The 21,426-nt window shown below is 44.8% G+C and overlaps 1 protein-coding gene across 2 annotated transcripts; it reads right to left on the bottom strand.

Moving 5' to 3' along the window:
• Positions 1 to 1,730: 1,730 nt before the first annotated feature.
• RHEX (regulator of hemoglobinization and erythroid cell expansion) lies at positions 1,731 to 18,729 on the bottom strand. 2 transcript variants are annotated; one of them, XM_075910366.1, is made up of 7 exons: positions 18,635 to 18,729; positions 15,345 to 15,512; positions 10,473 to 10,544; positions 8,947 to 9,044; positions 5,835 to 5,942; positions 4,991 to 5,052; positions 1,731 to 3,984 (listed from the first exon to the last, which is right to left on the bottom strand). In XM_075910366.1, exons 3-7 carry the CDS (start codon positions 10,484 to 10,486, stop codon positions 3,778 to 3,780), a joined length of 489 nt encoding a protein of 162 aa, XP_075766481.1. In that variant the 5' UTR covers positions 10,487 to 10,544; positions 15,345 to 15,512; positions 18,635 to 18,729; the 3' UTR covers positions 1,731 to 3,777. The 2 variants fall into 2 exon arrangements, with proteins under 2 accessions (XP_075766481.1, XP_075766480.1); XM_075910365.1 differs by lacking the exons at positions 15,345 to 15,512; positions 18,635 to 18,729 and adding an exon at positions 4,637 to 4,802 and having other exon boundaries at positions 10,473 to 10,514.
• Between the last annotated feature and the right edge of the window lie 2,697 nt (positions 18,730 to 21,426).

Consider the following 21,426-nt stretch of genomic DNA (forward strand, 5'->3'; position numbering starts at 1 on the left):
ATCCCTAGCTGAGGGCCAGCTGGCTTTTAGCTCAAGCAGTAGAGGCCCCTGCACACCGCTCCAGGGGTATGTCTACACTGCCACTCTAGTTCGAACGTGGGTGGCTAATGTAGGCATTCGAACTTGCAAATGAAGCCTGGGATTTAAATAGCCCGGGATTTATTTTTATGTTCCCAGGCGCCACCATTTTTAAATGACCCATAGTTCGAACTACCTGCCCACGGCTACATGCGGCACAGACTAGGTAGTTCGAATTAAAGCTCCTAATTCGAACTACCGTTATTCCTCCTGCAAGGAGGTTTACCTAGTCCATGCTGCATGTAGCCGCTGACAGGTAGTTCAAACTACAGGGCGTTTAAAAATGATGGTGCCCAGGAACATGCAAATAAAGCCCAGGATATTTAAATCCCGGGCTTCATTTGCAAGTTCGAATGCCTACATTAGCCACCCTAGTTCGAACTAGGGTGGCAGTGTACACATACCCCAGAGGTCTCCGGTTTGGCTCTGAGTGTTACACTGTCGCTACTCTGCATCATCCCAGTGCAGCACGAGGCCTATGAATGACTTTAAACCTCTTGTGAGAACTTCCGTGGCACTTGAATCATACATCTGGAATGCAGTGCCTAGGGAAATCTATTGCACTGAGAAACAACAGCCTTCTTCTCCACTGTCTTGCGTCTGCTGTTGTTGCCTATGCTTTACACTCAGAGAAGTACAGCTATAGAGAGATGCTCCTTCAGGCCCCAAGTGTTTGCCATGCCAGATCAAAGCACAGGTCCGGCAAATCCCTCACCTTGTGTCTGGCGCGGCTCTTCACCCTACTGAATAGCACAGTGTTTCTAAATCTTTTTATATAAAGTACCCCTTTTAAAAAATAATTCTTATTATAAGTACCCTCAGTACCTACAGTTTTCAGACACACAATTTTTTTCTACTGTTGCAACACATTGGTTTAAACAACTTAATTGTAACCGGGTGGACAATGAAATTTTTGGGTGTAAAAAGTACACAAACTTAAAACAAAAATTCAGATGTATTGGAGCATAAGCTTTCATGGGCAAAGACCTACTTTGTCAGATGCATCTGACGAAGTGGGTCTTTGCCCACAAAAGCTTACGCTCCAATACATCTGTTAGTCTATAAGATGCCACAGGACTCCTTGTCGCTTTTGCAGATCCAGACTAACACGGCTACCCCTCTGATACTTAACAAAAATTCAGTTTTCTCCAGATTTCAGTTGTGTTGACGTACTCCCCAGACTTCTCTCCAGTACCTCTGAGGGTACCTGTACCACTGGCTGAGAAACACTGCAGTAGCACACGCCAAACCCAGGTGTCTACAGGCAGGGCCACTATGGGGCCCTACACAGCACTATTAAACCGACGCTACGATGTCAGATAGCAGCTGGGGGCAAGGGACCGATGATTTTTTTAGAGACAGGATTTTAGAATCTTCAGCAACACACTTAGGAAATATTTTTAAAACAAATTTTAAACAGAGGCCCTGTCAAATCAAACACCATAAATTGACAGAGCTTGGCAAATGCCTGTTAAATGGCTTTGTTACTACGTGAATGGCTCTTTCACAGGTGCTGCTAACAGGCCTGGCCGGCTTTTTCACTTCTAAGTCAACTAGATTCTCTCGGGAGGAAGCAGAGCCGCAGAATAGGGAGGCGGCGGGGGGGGGGGGGGGGAGGAGGGGGGAGCATTAAGACCCAGCAGTGCCCCAAATCTTTGGGTGCCCTCTTCAGCTGTGTATTCTATGTCTGGGTAAAGACGGCTCTGCCTACAGGGAAACCGTGTGATGTGATTCTGTGTGTTCAAATGCATCTTGTGCCCACGGACTGTCAAGCGTGTTATTAAATTCTGGCTCTGACATTACACCTGACATTTCAGCATCAGGGCCCGCTACTCTGAAAGGGAATTGCAAGGCAGGCCGGGATTCAAAGCTGCAGGCTGGAAATGGCAGTGGTGACTGAGGTGGCATTTTGGGACTGGATTAGGGAAAGGCTCACGGAAAATGTAGGTGGAATTTCATTTTCATTGAGTGAGAAGGCCAGCACATTATTGCAAGACAAATAGCGCAGGACTAAACTTAAAACCCTTCCGGTCTCAGGCTGCATCTTGAGTTTTAAAGTTTATTTTAAGTGAAACTCTCTTCCCCAAGTTAGTCGCCAGATACTGGGATTGGGTCTGCTCATGTGGAAAGGGTGAAATTTGCCAGTATAGACAAGGCCTTAAGGTCAGCATCTAGGCATGTTACAATTTTGTTTTATACATAATCATTTGTTTCCAAAAAAATCTGAGCCACGGTCATGTGAATCTCTGTTCTCTGTTCATCAGCTTATTCTTGTTTTCACCATCACAGCACCTTTGTGCTGTCATGTTAACTGAGGATCACCATTTCACTCAAGTCTTAGAAATCAGTGTGCGTAGCTCTGTTGGTACCAGCAGGCCTTTTTGCTCTGTGGGTGGATGCTGCAGAGACACTCTTATGCCAGGTCTACACTAATGGGGAAGGTCAAATTAAGATACGCAACTCCAGCTACGTAAATTATATAACTAGAGTCCACGTACCTTGTTTTGAAGTTTTCCTGCCATCCCCACAGTGGGAGGCTGACGAAAGCAAATGCTCCTGGTGGCTTCCCTTACTTCTCGCAGAAGCAGGAGTAAAGGCCACCACTCGGGGGTACCCTCTGAGTTTGATTTAGCAAGTCTTTACTAGACCTACTAAATCAAACTCTGGAAGATTGATTGCGGTGATGTCAATCTTCCCCAGAGTGAAGACATGGCCTGAGGATGCTTGGGCTGGTGTGTGCCTATTGCTACCTGGTCAGAGACCGCGAGGCCTGTGGGGGCTTAGAAGGTAGCACCTGTACTGCTGCAAACTGGTGGTTGCAGGGAGCTGCTTCTCAGCTGGCACAGAAAAGACTTCCTCACATCCTAGACAGATGGTGGAGAGGTGCCCTGCAGCCCTGTGTACCCTGAGGAATGTGACAGGGCTTACTAAAGCCTGTCACAGGCAAATCATCCTCAGCAAAGAGAGCCCCTGCCTCTTGGCTGGATTTGACTGCTGGCAGACATGCGCTCAGAACTGTCACTCAAGCACTGTCAAGAACTTAAAAAATAAAATAGAATCAGAGAGGAACAGTGAAAAAAAGTCAGTATTGGTCAAGGGAAAAGACAAAGGAGGCCCAGAAAATATATTTATGCATTTTAAAAGGTGGGTATTTTAAATTCATTTGATATCAAGCAAATAAAACAGAAGTCAAGTCAAAGGGCCAGGGCAATTAGCATAGCCCCATTGAAGCAGAATTAGGTTTTGCACCAGCTGTGGATTTGGCCTGTATTATATGTATTGGGTGTTCTGAATTACTCTCTCCTTTAACATGAAAACAAGGAGAAGTCAATGAAATGGAAGGGCACGATTGTCTGAGAGACAAGAAAATTCTGTTTTTACACAAGCTGTGACTAACCATTGTATCAACACAGTTGAGAGCTTTGTAGGACTCAGAAAGGGAGAGAGCGTTGTATGGACAACAAGAACATGCACAGTTACATTAGGCAGAATAAAATGTCAAAAGGAATATAAAATGTCATGCTTTGGGACATGGCAGTGGCTAATTGACGAGGATTAGGAGGAACATACCTATATGAACAGCTTGGCAGGGATCAATGTGCAGAGACAGGATTCTGACTACCAAAGGCTCACTTATTTGACCTGCTGTGGCAATTGTGATGTTCCTGCGGAAAACTTGGTCAATAGCATCTCCATAAATCACAATTTCACTTCGGTATATTCTATCGGTGCGGAAGCTACAGGGCTCAAGCAAGGCCAGAAATCCACCGTCCTTTTTTTGGGATCCACATTGACATAGTCTGCTCCCGTCTTCATGTTCTCATAGTCCCCCGTGTTGCTTGCGCTGTGACCTGCAGCTTGGAAGACGAGGGATGTGTAATCGATTTCCTGTTCGGACCGAGGACACTAGCAAATGAGAAATCAGAATCAGACCAGAATTCAGTCTAGCTTTCATGGGCATTGTCGGTTTTGATTCAGCCATACTGGCAAGCAATACTAGACGGGTCATAATACTTAATATACTCTCTAAGGCTAAGCTCACTGCACAAATCCTACCCGTGTGTCCATTCCACTATAAGCAGAGGTGTTTGCACAGCACAGAGAACAACTCCCATTCAAATCTTAAGTCATTTTGCTGGCTAGTTTAGTAAGATATTGAAGTGACTTTGCTTGGGATTTTGGATCAGCAGCAACAGCTGCCAACAGCCCAGAGGCACAGAGATCATGAACACTCTGTGTTATCTTTCAGCCTCTCTCTCTCTCTCTCTCTCTCTCTCTCTCTCTCTCTCACACACACACACACATGAACACTCACACACACACATGTATCCTGAGGTCCTGGATCATTCAGGCTATCTGTCTGCTCTTTTTGGCACCCTCCCCTCCCCAGGATGCTTTGACTCTTTCTCATGTGTTTCCTCCCTCTGACCAGGGAGTGCTCTGCAGACAACAGACAGCCCAGCGTCACTGTCTGAGAGCCTGTGTCCTATAGGGCGAACCCGGAGAGGTCATCATCAATGAGTAGGACCAGGAGAAAAATTCAAGTGTGTCATCTGACCTGGCCAGCTGCACCCTTGGCAAAGTTCCCACTCTCTTCTCTGATGCCCGCACCCTTTCCCTTGGTTGTCTGCTGAATGGTGCAGAAGCTGAGAGTTAGGCCGACGTCTTGCAGGGCAGGGATTGTCTCTTGCGATAGGCCAGATTCCCACAAGAGTTTGGCTCCTCTTTATGCACCAAACAAGAGGGAGAATTTTCAGGGGGGCTGCTCAGCCTTAGGGGAATCTAGTCTCATGTAAATGGAAAGCAGGATCTACCACAATGGGGCTTCACCCTGATTCAGGGGGACCCATTAGGTCTACATTTAAATAAATAGATAAATGAATAAATAACGAGGGTGGTGCAGTTCCATTACCTGTCTCGAGGAAGGGCTGCTGTCTGAGCTCTCGGCGCTGTCTGAGGAACTGTCGCTGTCACCTTAGAAAAAAGATGACAGCATGTGTGTCTCTAAGCACTCTAAAAGGTGGAGAATGGGCAGGGAGCAGTTATCTGGCGAAATGGAATGGGGGGCAGCAGATGACTTGAATTGCTAATGCCCATAGCTCACATGTACAGGTCTTTGCTCTGTACTCAGTCCCTTGCACTGACTCAGGCGGGTAGAGAAGCCTTTTCAAAGCTAGTGAAGGAAGACGTGATTGTGTGACGAATACATTATCGCGTAATGAATAAACCGTTCCCCCTCCCCTGCCCAAACACTGAAATATGAAGGCAGGAGCCACACCTGATAGCATTTGCAAAAAAAAAGGTGCAAACCATGTGTAACACACTCCCATTCCAGAGGCGTAACATGCTATTCTCCCTTAGCGTCAGTGTTAAGTATCCACACAAGGTGAGACACAGGGGTGAATCTAGTCCTATGTTTATAAATACCTGTCGGCCGAGGTTCCCACTGATTTTTTTTCCACCCATGTGCAGCATACATTTTGTTATGTGCACGGAAGAAGTGTACCACCAAGCGAAACACATGCTGCCGGCCGTGGGCACTCTACTAATCAGCTTTAGATCTCTCTTGGGTGGCTGCCCGAGCACTCAGCTTACAGCGTTGCTGTCAGCAGGGACAAGTACCTCATGTCAGAGAGTCAGCTGGTGTTGGGCCACTGCAATGCATGAAGCTGCGCCCATTTGCAGCTGGTGCAAGCACAGATTTGCAGACTGCAGCTGAGCTCACCGAGCCGAGACCCCCAAAGGTGCAATCTTACCCTGGACGGCTGGCCTTCGCAAAGCCTCCTTTCCTGCGGGGGACGTGTTGGGCTGTTCTGGTTTTGGGAAAGGGGTGCTACTCGCCTGCTTGCTACAGGCATGGTTGTCTGAAAGAGAAAGTCAGATTTGCTCACTACTTCTGCTACGGGAGGGAAAACACGACAAGGGCTATCAGGGCTGGCCACTCGGCAGGGAGAATCCAAAACAATTTAAAAAAATCCTTCCTATTCCAGTAAAGTAACGCACAAGAAGCCAGTCATTTGAGATTTTATTATTTTTGCCATTTCTGCCTGCCAGTGGAGCACATAGGGTTGCCAGATGGTTTCAACAAAAATTCCGGACACACTTGACATGACATCCCAATCTACATGACATCGTATTTAGACAATACCGGACATTTCTATTTTCTATTTCATTTATATTTTCTCAATTTGTTTCCTGAACAGAAAGCTTGAACACTGGACTGTCCGGTTCAAAACCAGACACCTGGCAACCCTACATAGCACAGGGCATTACAGAATGACAAGCCACTGAACTACAAGGAAAATTGGTCCCTCCTAGAAGTGCCCAGCACTTATAAATGTAACAAAAAAATAACAGTATTGGTTTGAGAAAGTCAGCCCCCCGACACACACACACACACACACACACACACACACACACACAGTCCTGTGTATCCAGGCTTGGCCTTTGGGCAAGTGAGTGAAGCGGTTGCCTTGGGCCCCGTGCATTCAGGGTACCACGCTGCCCAGCTCCTGGTCCTGCCCACCTGGTCACTCACTTGCTGCCCTGACTGGGAGCTGCGCGGTTGTCATACTGCATGCTGCCTTGCGCCCCGCAAACTCTTTGGCTGGGCCTGTATGCCCCCGACATCCAGAGCTGCCAGTGCCCCTGAATCCACATCTCAGCATCCTCTGTTATTCCACTTCTGGGACTTCCACACGGGGTGTGTCTGGATTACAGGGTTTTTTAAAAAAAAGTGGCTTTTTTTTAAAAAAAAAAAAACTTCCTCTGCTTCTAGACTGTTGCCGCATTCTTTCAAAAGTAAATCAAAAGAACGTGGCGGTTTTCTCGACCGTGAAAAGCCTCGTTTTACGAGGAAGACCGCCTTTTTTCAAAAGTGCTCTTTCGAAAAAAGGCACTATGGAATGCAAAATGTGCTATTTCAGAAAAGAGCATCCAGAATGCCTGGGTGCTCTCTTTCGAAAAAGCGGCTCACTTTTGTAGTTTAGATGCTCTTTTTCGAAAGTATCTTTCAAAAAAGTTTCTTTTGAAAGAGGCTTGCAGTCTAGATGTAACCAGGGAACCAACTCTGAACTATTGCCCACTTCTGGAGCACCTCCTGTCTCCCCCGTCAGGGTCACTCCTGAGCAGAAGTACTAATTTATATTATGTAACGTAAGAGGTGAGTGGGCTATTTTATTTCTGAGCTGAGCAAACGAGTGAGAAAGTGAAAAATGACTGAAGCTGCCAAATTGTGATCTGAAGCAGATTTGGGCTCAGATATCTTGCGGTGAAAGGTTCGCTGTGCTTCTGAATCTCAATCTACACAAATACATTATCAGATTAAGCAATAGGGCAGTTCGGAGCAAGTATTATATTTAACACTTGCCAATGGCTTTGGTATGAAAATGTTTCTCATTGGAAAATGTCACTTAATCAAAATCAAAGGCTGATTTTGGTGAAAATGTCCTAACTTTCAATGGGGAGAAGTGAAACAAAACATTTTCAAATCAGCATTTCAAGATGCAGTGGCATTTTTTGTTTGTTTAAAATTGTTTATTCAAAAGAAAAAAAATTGTTTTGAAACACAAACAATGAAACATCAACCTGTTGGCTTGTTTCATGTTGATCAAACGGGTCAGAATTTTCCGTTTCCACATTTCTGATGCAAAACTTTCTGGAGTTTTTCATTTATTCATTTTTGCTACAAAAATATTAATTATAGACCAGATTCTGCTTGTCTCACTTGTGCAACGGACCCTGTTGACTTCAGTGGGTCCGCTCATGTGAATAAGGCTGGCGGGATTTTAGCTTTCTTAGTATGCATGTGATAACAACATGGGATGCCTCTGCATCGGTACAATTCTCAGCTTGGGTAGCCATGAACTCACTAGCTCTGCATGTGCTGGCCCAGTGATGGGCAACCCATGGGCTGCGTGCAGTTCTGTGTGTGGCCCGTGAGACATTTTGTTTCCTGTTGTTCATGTACAGGGTTGGCAGGTTGTTCTGATTTCCATCTGCGTAGTTTTTACCTATCACAGCCAGGGCATGTGAACTGAGGTGCATGCCGACTGCACACAGCACTGACGTCAAGAGCTGTGCACTTCCGCTGCATCTGATCACGGTGCCACTACAGTGCAATCGGCACCCCCTGCAAATTCGAGCTATGCAAGCGGAGTGAGCATCACAGCCCTATTCCAGGAGACCGTCTTGGTTACGACAGTCTTGTGGCCCACTGAGATGAAGGAGGGCCCCTCATGCAGCCCCCTCAGTAACCTCGCTTGCCCCTCATTGCGCTAGCTCAAGTGACACTTGGGTGTCTAGTCTGAGCCAGCTTCTATTTTTAGGCACTCGCACGTCATACTTCCCCCGCGGCCATGTAGACATACCCACGCTGTCCTGTTCTAACATTGCTATGCTGCACAAAGTAGGCTGGGCTGCAGCCAAGCCACGTCAATGCTAATTCTTTTACCCCCGGCCACTACTCGCTTTTCCACCCCCAAAACATGCGACTTGTGTGGGCCCCTCCTGTCCTGTTTTTTTCACACACTATCCAGAACCTCAGCTAGTGTCAAGCAGAGTAGCTCCATTGGTTTCAGTGCATAGAGTCAATGGTACTGCGATTTATACCTGCTAAGGAGCTGATCCATCTCTTTTTCAAATCTCATTGGACAGTGTTTTAAAAGGATCCCCATTCATTCCCCTCTCCCATCTCTTGGAGTGCTTGGCATTTCATGAACCAGACTAGCCTTGTGCAATTCAACAGTGCCCTTCATAAACCAAAGAGTTACAGCTCTTGGGCCAAATTCATCCCATTCGCTTAAATTGATTCACACGAGGGATGAAGAGAGGCACATTATAAATTAAACCAATAAGAGTTGAAATTACCTATTTTCCTGCTGAGCTTGATGTAAAACACCACAAGGAGAAGAACATGAAAAGCAGAGCTCACAGCTGAGATGAGAATGGGTATCCACCAATATATGCTAAGGGAGCAAAAACAATTAGGTTATGTTGGATCTTTCAAGTGCTGATGGGCTGACATGGTGTCAGACTAGGACGTTGTTTTTAAGGTGATTTCCCAAGGATTTGGGCCAATATTTTTCAAGAGTGACCAGTGGTCTGAGGTGTCCAGTTTGCAAAAAACTAACTGATTCTGATTTTGGGTGCTCTGCACTTTCTGGGGAAAAAATGGGTCCTTTTCTAAGACTCAAGTTGAAAGGCATCCAAACACGGTGGCGCTAAGCATGGTATAAGACTAGACTAGAATAGAAATTGGGCTCCTGAAAATAGAGATATCCTAAACTGCTTGTGTTTATTGACTATCGGACCTGTTTGTCCAGCAAGAATATATAATTGCCCAATGACTGACAGACAAAATGAGATTAAAAAACAAAAAAGCAGAAGAATCATAGAATCATAGAATACTAGAACTGGAAGGGACCTCGAGAGGTCATCGAGTCCAGTCCCCTGCCCTCATGGAAGGACCAAATACTGTCTAGACCATCCCTGATAGACATTTATCTAACCTACTCTTAAATATCTCCACAGATAGCCCAGAGCAATCTTTTGGAATTGGACACCCTTGAATTTTGATGCCTTACAAATCGGGATCCATTTCTAAGTTCTTCAGATTTGGTTAATGGGGTGAAGATTCTCTGCTCAATTCTATAGCAAACTGATCATAGACTTTTTAGAACAGGTTTCTCTCTATATTATGCAGCACAAATGGCTACTGCTCTGTATTATGGGTGGGCACAATGCAGGGCAGAATTGTTTTATGGCGATGTGATGGATGGGGGGAAGAAATGCCTATAAAGGGTTAAACTCAGAGAATCTGAGAATCCCTGAAAAAAAAGTGATTTTATTAACAAAACAAAAAGACATACTTGGTAAGTATACTTGGTTGCTAGGTGTTATAAAGCAACTGAAAAAAGAATAGATTAAAGCACCTTAGTGCTTAAGCAATTCTTAAATTGCTTCCCTGGGATTCAGCTTAGTTACAATGTATGCGGGGGGGGAGGGGGGGGGCGGGGGAAGGCACATGGACTCAGCACAGAAGAGTTTAACCAAACAACAAAACAAAGAAAATGACCCGATCACATCTAACTAAACATTCCCTATCACATGCCCGTATCTTCAAGGTCCGGTCCATTTCTAGGCATGGGAATTCCTTTTCTGGGCATGAATATCCCTGTGCTTCAATTCATCCGCCCTCTCCCCCCAGCTTATGGTTTAAAAACTCCCACAAAGAAAAGCAGCAAGCAGATTCCCTTTCAATTCAAATCTCAACACTTTCTTCCCATTGGTTCTCCTGGCTCCCTATCAACACTTCCTGGATTTTTCAGGGATTCTCTGAATTTAACCCTTTGTAGGCAGTACTCTTCCCCCTCCCATCCATCACAAGAGCTTACCTTTGAAAAGGCATCCTCCCAGGAAAGGGTCTTCACAGGCTCGACAACTGCTGAACAAGCAGCTAAGGGTTTCTTTTAAGGAAAGAAAAAGAGACAAGCTAAGGATATCCCATGTCCTGATAGCAAGAACAATGGGCATCATCACCTTCAGGGTTAGATTAATGCATAAAGGAACATGGCTGGGTTCCCCTGGCTCCTGTAAAACAATCACACTGTTTTATCCAGCTGTGTTGCAGGATAGGGGGGAAATGCAGACACAGAGAGACTGAGCAACTTGCTCAGAGCAAAACAATGGCTCAGGAGCTGAGCCACGGAATGGAATCCATAATACCTAACTCCCAGTCCTGTACACTGACCACTAGATAAAACTCCCGCCTGTGCATCTTGGGCTGTCTATTGTGGTCCTCCTGGCTTCCATTCTCCTGGAGGTACCCTGAGCCACAGAGGTGAAAATCATGCAGTGTCTCACAGAAGCCACCGGCAACCCATACATCAGGGGCCAACAAGAGGGCCAATTAATGCTAACTATGGCGCTGACCTGTACCAGGCAAATAGCAGCTTCAATAAGTCTTTCTTACCACCCACTGAACCTTATATGGGCTTGATGCTTCACAGCCAACAGCAGTGAGGGGACCAATCTGATGGAGCAAAAAACGCAATAGTCTAAGCAGACTGATGCAACAGGGAAAATAAACCGATGCGGCACTAACATAAGCTGAGTGGCAAAGTTGTAAAACAAGGGCAATGAAAGGAACTGTGTGCTGGAAACAAGGGAGCGAGTAGGGTTAAGTCAGAGGAGCTGTTATCATCTCTAGGCCAGACCCCAGTGCAACTCAAGTCGATTTCCACCAGCCAAAGATCTAGCCCATTAGGTTTCTCCAGTAGCATCAGTCCAGTAGGACTTTTCCAAAGCTTCAAAAATTAGCGATAGGAAAATAAACAAAGGGACTTCTTGTTATTTCTAATTCATGGCCTCTCTTTTATGAAGTGTTGTTCCTAGACCCATCTAACCAGTTCTCCATCCTGTAACAAACGCACTGAAACTCACTGGCTTGCTCTGTGGTAACCCAGGGGAGAATACAAGTCCCTTTGGCTTGTAGGGGAGGTTCTCCACTGACTGCAGTGGGAGTTGGATCAAGAGCTGGGAAGGGAATCTATTGTAGGCATGATAGGACTCCAGATATGTATCATGTCTGTTTTGCATTGTTGTGGCCCCTACTGTTTGTACATGCAGTTATTTTCCATATGCTTTGCCTAACCTAAATTTACTTTACATGTACTTCTACAATATAAATGTTTTAGAGGGAAAAACAAAGCAATACATTATCATTCAGGCCTGCAGCAAGAGGTGCTTAATAAAAACTTGCCACACATGATATAGAACTGTAAATAATAATGTAATTTCCCTGTCTCTACTGCCATTAGACAGCATCTGTCTTACATTCTCCCCAGTACAGCTGATGTGGGAGCAGGATTAGGGTTCCATAAGGGACTCTCTACGTAGTATATAACAAGCAATTCATAAAAGGACTTGACACCAATGAGAAAACCACTTCTTATCCAATGTTAACAGCTGGCTAGATGGCCCCCTTTCAGTGCAAAGCTCTGTTCACTGCAAATTGTGGACCTGCTGCACGACAGACTCGTCTTACTTCAGCAACGCTGGTGTTCTTTGCAATCCGAAGCACTATTCCAAAGAGTAAGTTTCTCTATGGGCCCTGGAATCTACAAAGCAGCCACCATTTCTATCGACTGCAGTGGGAATCAAATGGTACTGTAGCGATTCCGCATCTCTCCAGGCTTGGCCCAAATGGTGCAAGCAGGGCCCAAAGTTATTCAGAAACAGTAATGAATAATCTCAGAGAGGGAGCCGTGTTAGTCTGTAACTAAAAACGAGTGGTTCTGTGGCACCTTAGAGACTAACCAAAATATATGGGGTTTGTGGCGTTTTGCTCATGGAAGCTCATGATTCCATATATTTTGGTTAGTCTTCAAGGAGCCACAGGATCACTTGTTTTTAAAACTAATGAATAATAAATACCTAGCTCTTGTATGATGCTTTGAATCCAGATATCTCAAGGTAATGCAGCCTCAGACATGCAGATTGCTAGCTTCAAACCCACAGCTCCATTCCGCATCCTCGATTCACATAAATAATCCATACTCGTGCAAACAGCCCCCTGACTTTGGAGAGACTGATAAGGCCTATCATTAGCCTTCACTCATGAGAGGGAGCAAATGTTCACTTGCTAATTTTTGGCGGCATGCTGTGATAACAAACCGAGTGAGCTTTTGTGCCGGGGAAGTGTTAGAGAATTCACAGCGTATTATGCAAATGTTGGTTATTTAAAAAAAAAAAAAGGCTGATTTGGCTTTCTTTGCCAGAGGTTTAGGACTTTCTTAGAATGCTCCTGCATTGATCCACTGCTCTCTGGGGAAATCTGTGGGAATGTTACACTGTCTGCAGCAGTGAGAACTCCCAACCTAGGTCGGCGGCTTCGAGCTAGGGGGTTTCATGCTGGCGTTCTAAAAATAGCTGTGTAGACAGCACTTCGAGGAAGTGGTTCAGGTTGAAGCTTGGGCTCAGAAGCCCAGCCCACCCCAGGCTTCAGGGCCCGAGCTACAACTTCAAAGTGGTGTTTATATAGTTACTTTTGTTGCACAAACCTGAATCTCTACATCTGCCCATCCAGGCTGGAAGGCCTCAAATCAGGAGAACGCTTAAGCATGTACTGAACTGGAGCAATTTGCTTACATCCCCGTGTGTGGAATGAGCACTCCTGGAATAGGGATGCTTCTTCAAATTAGTTTGGGACAAGATGTACCTGACCGTTATCCGTGAGTTTTACCAAAAGATGGCACCCTCCAAAGCTGTGATCCTGGGCACGAGCACCCAGAGGGTGTCAGAAATCATTAGCCTGTCTCCGGCCATTTTGTGGGGTTTTCCTGGTGTACGTTACAAAGGCTCGTTCAACAAGGGTTGTATTGACTTTGACCTTCCACTGGAAACCCCAATCATTACACTCTGCATAGGTCTCACCGGCTATTGTTTAAAAGTAAAAAGAGTCATTGCATGAGTGGGACAGAGACACGGCCCCTTGTGTGTGTATGTGCTCTGTGCCCTTCTCAAAGGGGCCCCGATCCTTCATTGGAACTTCTGAGCACTCCTGCAATCCAATAAAGCATCACAATGGGCAATTACTTAATAATGAATAATTAATAGTTAATTATATTAATAGTTAATATAATAGATAATAAAAGTTAATATAATAATATAATAATTAATGCCAGTTAATATAATTAATAGTTAATAATATTAATATTACATAAGAACATAAGAATGGCCGTACTGGGTCAGACCAAAGGTCCATCTAGCCCAATAGTCTGTCTGCCGACAGTGGCCAGCGCCAGGTGCCCCAAAGAGGGTGGACTGAAGACAATGATCAAGCGATTTGTCTCGTGCCATTCATCTCCAGCCTTTGACAAACAGAGGCCAGGGACACCATTTCTATCCCCTGGCTAATAGCCTTTTATGGACCTAACCTCCATGAAATTATCTAGCTTCTCTTTAAACTCTGTTATAGTCCTAGCCTTCACAGCCTCCTCTGGCAAGGAGTTTCACAGGTCTACTATACCCTGTGTGAAGAAGAACTTTCTTTTATTAGTTTTAAACTTGCTACCCATTAATTTCATTTGGTGTCCTCTAGTTCTTCTATTATGGGAACTAATGAATAACTTTTCTTTATTCACCCTCTCCACACTACTCATGATTTTATATACCTCTATCATATCCCCCCTCAGTCTCCTCTTTTCTAAACTGAAAAGTCCCAGACGCTTTAGAAAAAATGGATTGTTAACCATTGATAATTGATGATAGTAACTATAATTTGTTTTTCATAATTTTATCCTTTTATTTCTTAATACCCAAAGGGGCATTTGCTCTATTGAATTTAAAAAAAAGATGAAATAATCAATAAAAGCCACAAACCATAAAAGGCTAAAGGTTAGGCTCCTAAGACCATACTTAGGCACCTAAATAAAGGAGCCTGGATTTTCAATGTGCTGAGTGCCAGCAACTCCCAGTGGGATTCGTAGGCACACAGTACGTCTGAAAAAAAAATCACACCTCTTTTATTTAAAGCCAACACACGGATTTAAAAGCCTAACATTAGGTTCCAGACCTTTAAAGGTATTAGGCACCTAACTCTCGTTGATTTCAGTGCCTAGATGATTTAGGTGCCTAAATACTTTTGAGGATCTGGCACTCAGGTCTTGATTCAAAAAAGACCTTTTGAAAATCCCAGTTTAAGCTAACGAGGTGCCCAAATCCCCTTGCAAATTAATGGGAATCAGTCATCCAGTTGCCTTATACGCCTTTGAACATCCCAGACTTGTGTTTAACTTGAAGTTAGTGCTTAAATTCCATTCTAATTAGTGTGACTTAAGCATATAGATAAAATTAAACATGTGCTTTGCTGTACCGGGGGCCCACGCTTGAAACTTTTGGCCATAACGTCCAAGAGAATTCAACTTTATAACTAAAACAGATTGAATTTGCATGGCGTGATTTCATTTTTGTAAGGGCGTGTTCAGTTTTAGCTCAAAGCCTTAAAATGATCAAATAATTATGATGAAATAAATGTTTATGCCTAATTATTAAACAAATGTCTCCTCTACTGAGGCAGGGTTTAGACACCACGTGGAGAAGAGTCTTAGAAATGAGACATTGGAGGCTCAGTCTGCACTGCAAACCAGAAAATTATTTTCTATTCTGATCCCAGCACAGAATTTCCAAGAGTTGCTCCACAAAACATTTCTTGAGCATCCCGTTGAACTTCCCTCTGAATCCATCTTCCATATAATTCTACTTACCTGAAGTGCTAGGCAACTACCAGACTAGAAGTCCATCCACACTGGATTTTTTCCACCTCCCCAATTGAACTGATACATCCCCCGAAGTATCCTTCTTAGATGGCTGTCATTCTTAAATGGTTCATTTCCTATTGCGGCGCAGGAGATGATGCTGAAGCAGATAGCAATCTGAAAGTGAGTCGGTGCAAAGGAAATTACAAAGAAAGACCCAAATCCAGAATTCAGTAGCAGGCGTCTTTTTTGCTTATATGGTGATAGTTAGATAGAAGAGATTATTTAAAAAAAATACATTTAAATATATATTTTAAAGATAAAACCTAATGAGATATTGACTGCAGCTGCACTTGCTTTGCTTATTATGCTCTCTCCTGTGTGCCTGCCCCCTGTCCCTCGCTTCCTCTCCAGGTATTAACACTGCAGATTTTGTGAACCCTTCATTCCTGTTTGTAGCTCTGGCTCAAGGAAGATACCCCATTGAAATCAAGGATTTGCAAGGAACTTGTACTACTAATGTTTATTGAATGTAGCAATCAAGGGATATGTACCTGGTCCAAAGGAAGTCACCAGAAAGACAATATTAACATCAATAAGCGTTGGATTAGGCCTTTATAGCCTCAATCCAGCAGACTGCTTAAGTACACACCTTGGGTATGTCTACTCTACAGCATGATTTTGAAATATCTTATTTCGAAATAGTTAATTCAGAAAAAGCTATTTAGAAATAATGCGTCTACGCACAAAATGCATTTCGAAATAGCGTTTTGCTATTTCGAAATAGAGCATCCACACCAAGTGGACGCTAAATCACATTTAAGGCCAGCCGAAACCAGGTCTGGCAGTACATCAGGTCAGGAGTTTGTGTGGCTGCTGCCTGAGACTATCTGAGGCCTGTGCTTAAAGGGAACTCCCCTGGACAGCCGGTTCTCAGCTTTCCCTGCTTGCTTGCCTACCTCAGTGAGGAACAGCAAAGCATTTTGTCTCTGCGTGCTCTGGTTGTCCTCACTCGGGACACCACAGTACTCTGCAACATGGAGCCGGAGCCGCACCTGGGCACTCTGGTGCTTCTCTTGGACATGTTGTTGTGAGCCTGGCTGCAGTTCTGCAGGCTGCCATCTGGGAGGTCCATCGGGGGGCTGTCAGTATACAGGAGGCCCTGCGGGAGAGCTTCCACCCTGAGGAGCACTAAGAGCCTCCCTGGTCTGCCCCACTGGAGGCTTGTGCCTCATTCCTCCCTCATGGCCTTCCACTTACCCCTCCTTAACCCCCCTTCCTGATGTCAAATAAAATAAAGGTATTTTCATGAACACAAACTCTCTTTATTTAACAAAACTGGGGTGGGAAGAATGAAACTCTGGTGAGACTGGGGAAAGGAGGTGGAAGAGGGGAGAAGAGAAGGTGGGAGAGGGGAGGGGGAAACCTGAGAGGAGGGAGCTGGAAGGAGGAAGCAAGGGGAAGACGGGGGAGAGGAAGCTCAGGGTTGGGGAGTCTCGCTGGACCAACTTGATTTTCATGCGAACCTGCTCCTGGGTTCACATGTGGCTTTTGGTGGCCAGGCTGGCAGCTATCCTGCCATAGACGGCCACGTTCCTCTGTCTAGAGCGGAGATCATGGATGTTGGGGGCATCCCCCCCCCAAACCTGAATAAGGTCCATGATCTCCATCCTGGACCAGAAAAACGCCCACCTTCTCCGGGCCCTGGAAGGCTCCTGGGAGCTGGCAGATTGCTTGTGGGCTGCCAGTGGCTTGCTGGCTCATGTTTTGGGGCCACTGGGTCAGGGGCAGTGACTGCTGGCTCTGGGCTGGCAGGCTTGGAGCTGGCACAGGCACTGTGGCCAGAGTCAACCCCTTTAAGGGCTCCGGGGGGAGGGGGGAGAGGAGTGTTCTTGGATGAGGCCGGAGTGGCCACCAGGGCACCCTGGGAAGGCTGGAGGCCCCCTATTTCGATATAAGTGTCTACACAGCACTTATTTCGAAATAGCTATTTCGAATTTGGTGTTATTCCTCGTGGAATGTGGTTTACCAAATTCGAAATAAGTGCGCCACTATTTTGAATTAATTTCGAAATAGCGGTTTGGCTGTGTAGAAGCTGGGAAAGTTATTTCAAAATAACTTTGCTGTGTAGACATACCCTGAGAGTTAAACATGCCTTTGAATGCTTTGCTGGCCTGGAACCCATATGAACAGTTACAGTCAAATCTTCCCCTTATTACCAGCCTCTTTGGTGCCCATGCCATACCCACTGCTCCACTGGTTTGAAGCCAACGGAGTGGGGTGAGCAAGCCAGCTTGTGTATTACACTGGAGATTCAGGCCTCGGGTAGGTTTGTTTTCCTTCAGCAATCCTGAACTAAGAAGTCCCAGCCATGTCGATATGAGGATTTGAAGAGGTGATGTTAACAGTGGAGGTTCACGATGTACTAACCGGGCTGAGTTGAAACGTAGGCTTTCTTGAGTTTCACTGGCCAGTGCAGTGCACATTAAAGGCAACATGCTTTGTCTACACTTAGAACTTGTGTCTCAACCTGTTTCAACAATCTCCCTCCCCTTTTCTCCTGGTCTAGACCAGGTGATACACACCAAGCAAGTGACGCTAATTAATTGAGTAGGAGAGGGATCCTCATTCAGGCTGTTTAAAGCTTCTTGGATTGATGCTCACATCTATTTAATTCAAATGCTTGAATAAACACTAGGAAGAAAAGCTCTTTCATTAAAGACTTACCAACCCTATGCCTTCCAATCTGAGTGGAGAGGACTATGCACCATGTACATCCTATCTAAGGTTAATTATGTGACTGGAGTTAATGTATCTTAATTCAAATTTCCCCACCATCTCCACAGTGGGAGGCAGGCAGGAGCAAATGCTTCTGTAGACTACCCTTACTCTTTGCAGGAGCAAGAGTACCAGCCGCTGATGGGGGTCTCCCTCTGAGTTCAATTTAGCGGGTCTTTACTAAACCTACTAAATCAAACTCCGGAAGATCGATCACAGCAGTTTCGATCTTCCCCCTAGTGGAGAGATGGCCAGAGCTTATCTACACTGAGATTTCAAGGGATGCTATTAAGAAAATAGTAGCTAACAAGAAGGTGGTAGCCAAAGCATTCTAGAAGTCTAGTGTAGAAAAGGCAGTGTAGATTTTAGTGAGGACAACAATTCTCAACTCCCTCCGTAAAGTGCTTTGGGATCTACAGATGCAGAATGCTACATAGGAGCTATGTATTACTAATTATTATTTACATGAATTAAGATGGCAGAGCCTCTTGGGAGGTCAAAGGCTGAAGCAGTACACATACCTACTGCTGGCCCTGTGTCTAGGGGTGCTTATTCCACATGATGGGGTCCTCCAAGGAAAACAGGAAACACAAGACTGGACCTTCCTGGCATTGCTAGAGTAAAAGGCACACTATTAATATTAAAAAAAAAGAAGAAGGAACAAATATGCACAAACTCAGTTATGTTCCTTCCCACATTCAGATTGCCTTTAAACCCTGGAACTAGCTATGTGAGGGGGGCTCTAAGTCATATGGGAATGAAAGATGCCTTTGGTATTTATTTATTTATTTGTTTATTACTGGAATAGAGCTGAGACCACTCCTTCTACTGGCTTCGTTTTTTCTGTCCCTTCCCCCCGTATTTTTCTGTATTTTCCTTTGTTTGCCTGCTCTCTTCTGGCTTTGTCACCATTGTCAAATGACCCAGCATCTGCTCAAACAATGAGGAGTTCTGTGGCACCTTAAGGACCGAATACAATTTATTAGGGCACCAGCTTTTTGTGGTTTCATGGCTTTCATGTCTGAAGTGGAAGCTTCCGTCTGGCAGAGCTGTATACACACACACAGAGATAGGAGTGTTACATTAGTGCTGATGAGGTTAATTCAATCAGGGTGGAGGTGGCCCACTTCCAACAGTGATAAGAGGAGAATGGGCAATGAGCTAGCCATTCCTAGTCTCTATTCAGACCCATTCTGATGGAGTCAAAGTTGCATGGGAATTCCAGCTCTGCAGTTTCTGGCAGCAGTCTGATTTTGAAGGTTTTTTACTCAAGGATGGTAACTTTCAAGTCTGTAACTGTGCGTCTAGGAGATTAAAGAGCTCCTCTACTGGATTTTTGTATGTTACCATTCTTGATGTCTGATTTGTGTCCTTTTATTCTTTTGTGTAGGTCAATGTACAAGGCAGAGGGGCATTGCTGGCCCTTGATGTGTAGGTGAATGAGCCCCTGATGGTAGGGCCAAAGTGGTTAAGACCTATGATGGTGTTGCTTGAGTAGATGTGCTGGCAGAGTCAGCAATGGGGTTTGTTGCAGGGATTGCATCTGCTCATGTGAGCTGAGTGAGACGTTCAGATGCTGCCTAGGTTCCCATGCTCCTGGGACAAGTAGCTGGGAGGGGGCAACAGGGATGTGAAAGGCTGAGAGAAGAGGCTGCACAGGATTAAACCCACCTCACTGTGGGCATATCTGTCACATTTAAAGATCTGAATTCAAACCAAAATCAGGGTTGGCAGAAGATTAGCAATGGAAAGTCCCATACGCCATTAATAAAGAGCATTAATTATTACTACTCATATTCCAGTACCCCTTAAAGGCCCCAAATAAGATCAGGGGCCCACTGTGCTAAGTGGTGTACATAACACATACTAAGGCCAGGTCTACACTGTGGGAGGAAGGTCGGCTTAAGGTATGCAACTCCAGCTATATAAGTAATGTAGGTGGAGTCAACGTTCCTTAAGCTGATCTTGGCTCCATCTCCACAGCAGGAGATAGATGGAAGAAGCACTCCCATCAACTTCCCTAGTACCAGCACCAACCGGGGTGCCCTCAGCATTTGATTTAGGGGGTCTTTACTAGACACACTAAATTGAACTCCAGAAGATTGATCACCGGAGCATCGATCCTTTGTAAGTGGAGACATGGACTAAGGAACAGTTCCTGCTCTGAAGAATTTACAGTCCAAATAGATAAGAGAGGTGAAGAGGGGGAGAAAGGAAGGGTTATTTTACAGATGGGCGACTGAGTTCCAGAGAGAAATTAAATGATTTGTCTAATGTTTCATGCGGAGTCTGTGGCAGAGCCATGAATGGACCCCAAATCTCCTAACTCCCAGACTGATGGCTTAACCACAAAAGCATCCTATCTCTGTAAAACATTTCTCTTCTCTGATGAGCATAGTGTAATGACCCAGTCAGAGAGCTATCTGGGGGCAGAAAAGAGGTTCAAATCCAGCCCAGGCTGTTAGTAGAATGTGTAGGAAAACAGGTTTTCCATCACAGAGGAATTTCCGATGTTCCAGCATTTATTTTCATCCTGAATGAAGATGATTTTTTTCCCCAAATTTCAAACATTTCACAAAATGAAACATTCAAACAAATTCCTTTCAGAAATGGTTGGATATTTTTGAATGAACAAAACTTTCTGTTATTCAAAAAAAAAAATTTTTTTTTTGCCTTGCACGGGCAATTCAAAACAAAACCCTTTGGAGTCGACAATTGCACTTACTTCAAAATGAACATTTTCATTCAGACTTTTTCTGCACGGAAACTTTAAAAACCAGAATCAATCATTGATCGTTTCCCACAACGAATTTTCATGAAAGCCGCATTTTCCTGTGGAAAAACTGAGTTCAAAATTTTCAACCTGCTTTAGAGCTTAATGGCCAAAAGCTGTTGCTGACTCTTTTGGGGTCCACCTGAAGAAAGTTTTGTGAATCTCAGCCAGATCGTATCACAAAGCCACTACAGTTAATGGCAGACTGGCTGGCTTAAAAGGACAGGTGAGCCCTAAACGCCCCAGATTAGAATTGAAGGCCCTGTTACCTATCAATGTACCTATCCGGTAGATAATGAGGTGGCAGTATCTTAGGGTATGTCTACAGTAGCCACCCTAGTTCGAACTAGGGTGGCTAATGTAGTCATTCGAACTTGCAAATGAAGCCTGGGATTAAACTATCCCGGGCTTTATTTGCATGCTTCCGGGCGCCACCATTTTTAAATGCCCAGTAGTTCGGACTCCCTGCCCGCGGCTACACGAGGTACGAGCTAGGCAGTTCGAATTAAAGCTCCTAATTCGAACTACCATTACTCCTCT

The sequence above is a fragment of the Pelodiscus sinensis genome, chromosome 27 (assembly GCF_049634645.1).
Source record: "Pelodiscus sinensis isolate JC-2024 chromosome 27, ASM4963464v1, whole genome shotgun sequence".
Lineage (NCBI taxonomy): Eukaryota > Metazoa > Chordata > Testudines > Trionychidae > Pelodiscus > Pelodiscus sinensis.

What these genes read in the sequence shown, in the direction of transcription:
- RHEX (XM_075910365.1), bottom strand. Translation starts at nt 5,936, where the DNA reads ATGCCTGTAGCAAGCAGGCGAGTAGCACCCCTTTCCCAAAACCAGAAC. An exon ending in GCGAAGGCCAGCCGTCCAGG is followed by an intron (nt 5,053 to 5,834) that starts GTAAGATTGCAC and finishes CTTTTTTCTAAG; the next exon opens with GTGACAGCGACAGTTCCTCA. An exon ending in GCAGCCCTTCCTCGAGACAG is followed by an intron (nt 4,803 to 4,990) that starts GTAATGGAACTG and finishes TGGTGCATAAAG; the next exon opens with AGGAGCCAAACTCTTGTGGG.